The sequence below is a fragment of the Cupressus sempervirens genome, chromosome 7 (genome assembly GCF_028749045.1).
Source record: "Cupressus sempervirens isolate cs-2001-9-10 chromosome 7, ASM2874904v1, whole genome shotgun sequence".
NCBI classification, from domain to species: domain Eukaryota; kingdom Viridiplantae; phylum Streptophyta; class Pinopsida; order Cupressales; family Cupressaceae; genus Cupressus; species Cupressus sempervirens.
The window spans coordinates 792,417,430-792,424,535 of NC_143124.1; the positions used below are offsets into that span (position 1 = coordinate 792,417,430).

At 40.1% G+C, this 7,106-nt stretch overlaps 1 protein-coding gene across 1 annotated transcript; it reads left to right on the forward strand.

Moving 5' to 3' along the window:
- Positions 1–746: 746 nt before the first annotated feature.
- LOC149549727 (L-type lectin-domain containing receptor kinase VII.1-like) lies at positions 747–1,762 on the forward strand. Its single transcript, XM_089794365.1, has 2 exons — positions 747–1,272; positions 1,338–1,762. The coding sequence occupies exons 1-2, from the start codon at positions 747–749 to the stop codon at positions 1,760–1,762; spliced, it is 951 nt and encodes a 316-aa protein (XP_089650491.1).
- Positions 1,763–7,106: the final 5,344 nt, after the last annotated feature.

Consider the following 7,106-nt stretch of genomic DNA (forward strand, 5'->3'; position numbering starts at 1 on the left):
AGGTCTTAAAGAGATGCCACTTTTGTGAATTTTTGGAACCCCATAGATGCAAGGGGTCACCTCTTTAGATGCCAACAATTTTTTCTTTGTTGACTCATCAAAAGAGGACTTGGTCAAACTAGACTTGACTCGCTTAAGGATCATCAAGCAAGGGTTGCGAGAGAGGATCTTATAGCTGCTCGAATTTGAGAGTAAGTCAAGAACTTTAGACACATAGTCCTATCTTTTCATAACAACAGTGGCATTACCTTTGTCAAGTTTGGTAATGACAATGTCAGTATTGTGAATTAAGTCACTGAAGGCACACATCTCAGAATTGGGAATGTTGCACTTGGGTGGCTTAGCATGCCTCAGGGCAACAACACAATCTTGCCTAATTTCTTCGATGACATCCGCAGCTAGGCCACTAATGGCATTCTCAATCTCAATCAAAAATTTAAAATTGCTCACATCCAGAGACATTGCTCTCATTATATCTAAATTACAAATTCCTAGAAAATTCCTACAGTTCTTTAAAACATCTTAAAATGTCCAAATAATCTACGAGAAACCTCGTTTTTCTCATTTGCACGACGCAACAGCCCTTTTTTCCCTCATTTCCATGTCTTTTTGACCGCACTCTTGTGTGACCCCCATAAAAGTCTATAAAATAATGAAGAAAAGCTCGAAACTTTCCTTCCCATATGTGGGAAACGTTTGCCCTTTCTCAATGATTTTGACGACTGACCTTTAGCGAACGAAGTGGGATGACTCGTACAGAGAACCGTGTCGGTGGTGGGATTCGAAACTCCCTGGAGCTAGTCATGTTTCAGTTACAGTGCCCGCTATTTTCGGTAGAGAGACTACATATATGTGGAGTACAAGATTATCATTCATTTTGTGTCAGTCATTATAAAGTGTTTCAATACCCAAACCAGGAAAATAATCCTTCTATAGTCGCTAGGAAATTGAAACTGAAAGTCATGTTAATATGTATCCTAGTTTTTCTCTCGCTCAATGTCTGCCTTCCGGCGCAAGCCCACACAAGTTTCACATTCAACAAATTCAATGCCTCCACCCTTTATCAGGTCGACTATTCTTCAATCCGATCCGGCGCCATCTGCCTCACCAATCAATCAGAAGACACGTCTGGCAGAGTTTTATATCCTCACCCTGTTGGGATGAAACATCCCGACTCCACCAATACGAGTTCGTCCTTACCGCACCATATTCGTCTTCGCCATGCTTCCATCTTACTCGGATCCTCAACGCAGCGGGCACGGGATGGCCTTTGTAATCTCACCCTCCAACTCTCCAGTGGAAGATTCTTCATCTTATTTCCTCGACTTGTTCAACAGCTCCACCGTGGGGAAGCCTTTCAATCATCTCTTTGCCGTCAATCAACAATGACTGCCTTGACATCAACGACAATCATGTCGGCGTTGATCTCAACGACATCAAGTCTGTAAAGTCCGAACCTGCTGGGTACTGGATTGGCAAACAGTTGCATCAGATAGATCTAAATAGTGGAAAGAACATTCAGGCTTGGATCGATTACGATGATGCCCAACAGCAATTGAATGTTAAGATTGTAGAAGCCGGTTCATTTCGACCCAAGAACCCTCTTTTATCTCTCCAAAACTTGAATCTTTCCGACATCTTAGAAGAAGAAATGTATGTGGGTTTCTCTGCAGAAATGTATGTGGGTTTCTCTGCATCGACAGGAACACTCGTTGAAGACCACTGCGTACTTGCTTGGAGCACAAATGGTCCGGTACCATAAAACGCAACCATATTATCAAAGGCCACTTCAACCATATTAAAATCCCCCCTTAAACCCAAGTGGCAAGTGGCAATGAGTTAGCAAGCCAACGCCAAAGGTAAGATCTTTCAACTGCATCATTGGGAGCATACACATTAGCAATTCCAAAGAAATGATTATGGAGTGATAGAAGAATCCATACCACTCGCTGCATAGGGTCAAACCCATGGGCAATGACAAAAGAATGTAAGCAAGGAGAGATGAATGTAGCCAGTCCACCTCGACCAACTCCATGTTGAGAAGAGAAGATTGAGGCCTCAGGCCAAATGGAACAACAAGAAGCGTCAAGTAAAAAACCATAGATTTTAATCTCTTGCAAGCACAAAACATCCAAGGTGCCTAAACAACATCTTACATCATGAACATAATATTTCATGTGGAGGTCAGTTAAACGTCAAACATTCTAGGAGAGGAAATTCATGAAAACTCTTGCAGATTGTCTTCATTCCCAAGAGAAGAGAAACTATTATGCAAAGAGTGGAGAAAAGAAATCTTCTCTTTTCTGGCATTCCTTCTATCATCTCAATGTGCCTAGTAGGGTTGTGAAAACGGGAAGTCTGCAAAGCAATACTGAAGTGGATTGTGGAGTATTGACCCGTTGGGATAGTAAGGCACTTGTTGAAACCTCTTTCATTGGTTGGACAGGGTCTGAAACCTCTTTCCCCTGCTAGGTAGGGTTTGAAACTTTTGAAACAACCTATGAAGGTTCCTGGATCTCTTGCCGTCCCTAAGAGGCCATAGCAGAGGGATACCTTGGAGCTGATGCAAACTTTCCTTTATGGACCACCATGGTTCATTCCTCCTTTTTTGTAGACTCTTCCTACCCAGACAAAGTTTCCTTGGGAGATGCTCTTGGTTGAGGAACTGCAAGAGAGTAGTCTTTAACCTTGTGATTTGCTGACTTTCTTCTATACCAAGTGTTGGGTAGATTTAGGTACAACACCTACTATGTGAAGGTGTGGTTTCCTATATGGATATCAAAAGATTCCTTGAGGTCATGGGAAAGGTCAACCTCAATGCAAATTTGTTTATGAGGGTGAGCGTTGAAGAAATGCTCAGTTCTTGATACAACACCTTGCAAGAGTCTATGTAATGTTCTGCATGGATGACTAGCAAGGCAAGGGAAGACTAGGGAACTAGACCCAAACTAGGACTCGAAGCTTTTTCTCATCTAAAATTGTAAAGTCTCGAAACCATTGTTGAAAGACCAAAAGGGAAGACCTAACAGGGCAGGGACTGTGGCTAAGAATAGCCTCAACATGGGAAGGGTTGCAAAACCTAAATAAATAAAAAACCTTTGGTGAGCTTTTGGATGCCTTCAAGGTGAACACCATGAGGATCTCAGGCTTTGGCCACCCAATCTCTAATCATGCTTTTGGGGTTGGGGTTGGGCGGGGGCGGGGGGGGGGGGGGGGGGGGGGGGGGGGGGGGTGTGGTGGGGGGTGTTCTTCGCACAAAATACCCTATAAGGGTATGTTTCTCTAGCTCGTCACAAGCATTTTCAAAATCCTAAGAATTAAGCACAACATCAAGGAGTGATGTACCTCATGAAATACTTTTGGCACAAACTTGCATGGCCACTTGGATAGAGGGGGCACCATTAGATTCTATAGCAACAACTTCAACACCAGATAAAACTAAGTTGAAGTTGGCCAGAGCCATGGTATTAATAAACCCTAAAAACTCCCACAATAAATGTGGTATGGTATATTGGAACACACTATGGTTTAGATATTGAAGAAAATAGTAGGTTAGTAGAGTTCCCAACTCTCATACATTCTCTACATTCTTGGATGGAATCCCTTCACTATCTACTTTCTTAATTTGAAATATATTACTAATTTATAATTTTTTTAATCAAACCTATGTATTTAGAAACATCACATTTTTGTAAATATTGCTAGTTTTAGATTACGGTAAAAATAGGTTTTGAAGAGGCCCCAAAACCCTATAACATCATCAAAATAGATAAAGCAATAAAGTTCACCAAGTTTTACAAGGACCTGAAACCTACTAAAGAAACAATATCAAAATTAGGTTTTATAAGGACTTGAAACCACTAAATAAGTCCAATAAAAGTACCTAGGTTTTACAAGGACCTGGAACCTAGTATTACAACCAGATAAAAACTAGTAAACGGGATCAAAAACTTGTAAATATTGCTAGTTATTTCTTATATTATACTGATAAAATATTTTAATTTAAGAATTATTAAATTATTCATAAATTGGCAAAAAGTTGACAACTAATATTAATCTTAAAATGTAAAATGAAAGGCAATAAAATGACTAAACTGTCATAAAAAAAATCATATGATAGAAGGGGTGACAGTCAAATTCCATGCATGGAAGAACCGAGATGTTAAAGAATGGAAAAAACACAATTAAAGTCCAAGAGGGAATTTGATGGTCATATTAGTTATTTTTTGCATTCTTGAACCATATATGAAAAGGTAAAAATTTGTTAGATCATACAAAATAACATGCTAAATGTTTTTGAAATTAAAAGTGACCAAAAGCAAGAGGGTTGGCCCTTAATAGTCAAAAGGCTGGTAACCAGCTCATTACTAGCCAGTAACAAAACCAGACAAAAAGAACAGGAGTACCAGCAGGCAGAGACTTAAACTATAGACCAAAAAGCTAGAACCAGAAAGGAAGCAACCTAGCTACTAACCACATAGTCCATAAAGGCACCCAGGCCTAATAAAAACTTAAAAACAACTGAATACCAGCAAAACCATAACTGTCAAAAAAGTATATAAAGTCTTTGGATCCTTAGATCCCCATAATTGAACAGAACTAAAAAAGACTTAGATTTCTTTTTTGCCTTTTCCCCTTGAATGAAGTAGAATCTAGGCCTAGTCATGGGCAAGAAACTTGAAGAGTAATTTTTTGTCCTCCATGTCCAAGCTAGCTTCCTTCTTCTCCTGTGCCAGCAATTGGAGGGTAGTTGCAGCAGCATGAGTAACTTTAAGTCCAAACTTGGAGAAGGTGAAAAACCCCTCCTCCAAAGCTTTGACCCTTTCCTCCAGGTTCATATAATGCTCCTCCACCACCTCAATCTCCTCTTTATGCTCCTCGACCTTCTCTATAGCAACCTCCTTCATTTTCTGTCCTTGTGGTTATCCTATAGCACCCGTGGGTTAGAAGAAATCTTCAAATTATCCTTAACAAGGGGAGAAATGGTAATTGGGGAATTATCCTTTTTGCTCATCTCATCACAAAAAGTAATAGGTTTAAGTGAGAAGCTGGCTGAAACATGGTTTTCCTCAGTATTCCTTTCTTTGCCGTCCGACACTTGGGTTTGAGTATCGTCCATCAAAATGTTTCCTGAATTGAAACTTTTTTCCCCCTCCTCATTACCTTCATCCTTTTTGGAGTTGGGAATATTTTCCTCCTCCCTTCTGTCACTATTATTGCCTGAGATATCTTCTTCAACTTCCTCAACATGGTATCTAATGGACTTCTGCTTAACCCTAGCCTGGGGCTGAACTAACCTACCAGACCTTCTTCTTGCTTTTTCCCCAATATCCTCACCAGAATCCTCTCCAACAACCTCAACCACCTTTTCAACTTTAATTTTCTTGTTTCCCTTTTGTTCTAGGCGTATGTTAGGTTTTTTCTTTTTCTTAGTATTCTTGCTAGGGGATGGCCTAGCAGTATGGATTTTCATCCTCGTATTGGAGCTCGGGGGGGAAACTGAACTATGGCAGGGGTTTTCCACTACAACCTCTCTAGGAGGACACAAAGCTAAGTGGAACTAATACAGATGAAAAATTAACCCCTGATGGATAATGGTGAAGTTTAAGCCTTTATTCTTTTTTCCCCTAATATCATTAACCATATCCTCGAGCGAATGCAAAAGGAAAAATAGAATGGAAATGAAATTCCTATTTCTAAAGTGATTCAACAATGGAAAATGATAATAATAACACACTCCAAACCTCCCTTCTAATGTGAGATACTTCATTAGGACCAGACACACATCATCCCAGGGCTCAGGTAACTTATCCCTTTTAAACCCTCCTCTATAGCGAATCGGCTCCTCATTCTCCGCAAAGAAGATCTTCATGCTAGCCTCATCTGAGACTTTAGTGACTTTCTTCCATTTTTTGCCCTTCACTGTGAGTCCTGTTGCCATGGAAATTACCTCCTCTATGACCTGAAATGTAATGCTATTGATTGTAACCTTTCTATCGTTCCAATTATTCACAAATTGTAACGCACAATTTTCATCATACCTGGCCATGGACATCATATAAGGCAAAAAACCCCCTTCTTTCAGAAGATACCAGGTCGCCATCCTATCCTTCAAGTTCTCTAATCTCGTTGGTTCCAACCGATTCAGATCACCTCCCATTTCAATTTCTCCACTATCCGACCTCTCTTCCTCCGAAATACGCATCAGAACTTTATCTCCTTCAAATTCTTTGTGGCTTCTCTCTTGCTTAAATCTTTTGAGGGAATAAGGATCAAAATTACAGACCCGTGTATGATGTGCTCCAAAATCCCATAACATCTTATTATGAGATTCATGGGTATTAAAAAACCTACTTTTCTCTCCCTGTCGATTTCTGATATCCCAATCCATTATATCTATCATACTTCCTTTTGGAGAGCGATTCGAAGCTTGCAATGAGTTTCCATAATTATGAAAAGACAATTTCCTTAATTCGTAATTGCTCCACTTGTCATTTGTACGGCCACATCTATCTCTTATTTCCAAAACACTAAAGTTTAATTTAGCGACAAAGTTTTCCATCTTGCCAAATTTGGCCATACTTTTAAATTTAGTGATCATCATTTTGAATTTTGCTGCCTTTTTCCTTGGATATCAACATCCTTAGATTTTCGTTGACATCAACTAAATTTTCCCAGCACATGATTGCCCTAACATTAAACCCCATGGTAGCCGCAGCGTCTACCACTTGATTACCCTCCCAGTAGATATGCTACAAGTGGATGATATTTCTGATCTTCCATCCCAATTTTGCCTCCCCCTTTATCCAATCGATCACTAGTTTGGAGTCCCCTTCTATCGTTAACTCTAAAATGTTTCTTTCCCTAGAAAGTTGAAGACCCCATAATAACGCCATAGCTTCTACCACATTATTGCTACCAAAGCCCACTTGGCCTGCATAAACCAATAGCACTTCAGCATTCCTATCTCTCAACACACCTCCAGCCACTCCCTGTCCTCCTTTTGCAGCTCCGTCAAAATTCAATTTATACTTTATGATGGTGGGTGGTCTCCATATTGTCTGTTGTCTCCTCCTCCTAGCGAAGTTATCAAATAGGAAGAAATC

Excerpts from the sequence above, each read along its gene's own strand:
- LOC149549727 (XM_089794365.1), top strand. The coding sequence starts at position 747 with ATGACTCGTACAGAGAACCGTGTCGGTGGTGGGATTCGAAACTCCCTG. Across the intron at positions 1,273-1,337 it reads GCGGGCACGGGATGGCCTTT|CTCCACCGTGGGGAAGCCTT; the intron begins GTAATCTCACCC and ends CTTGTTCAACAG.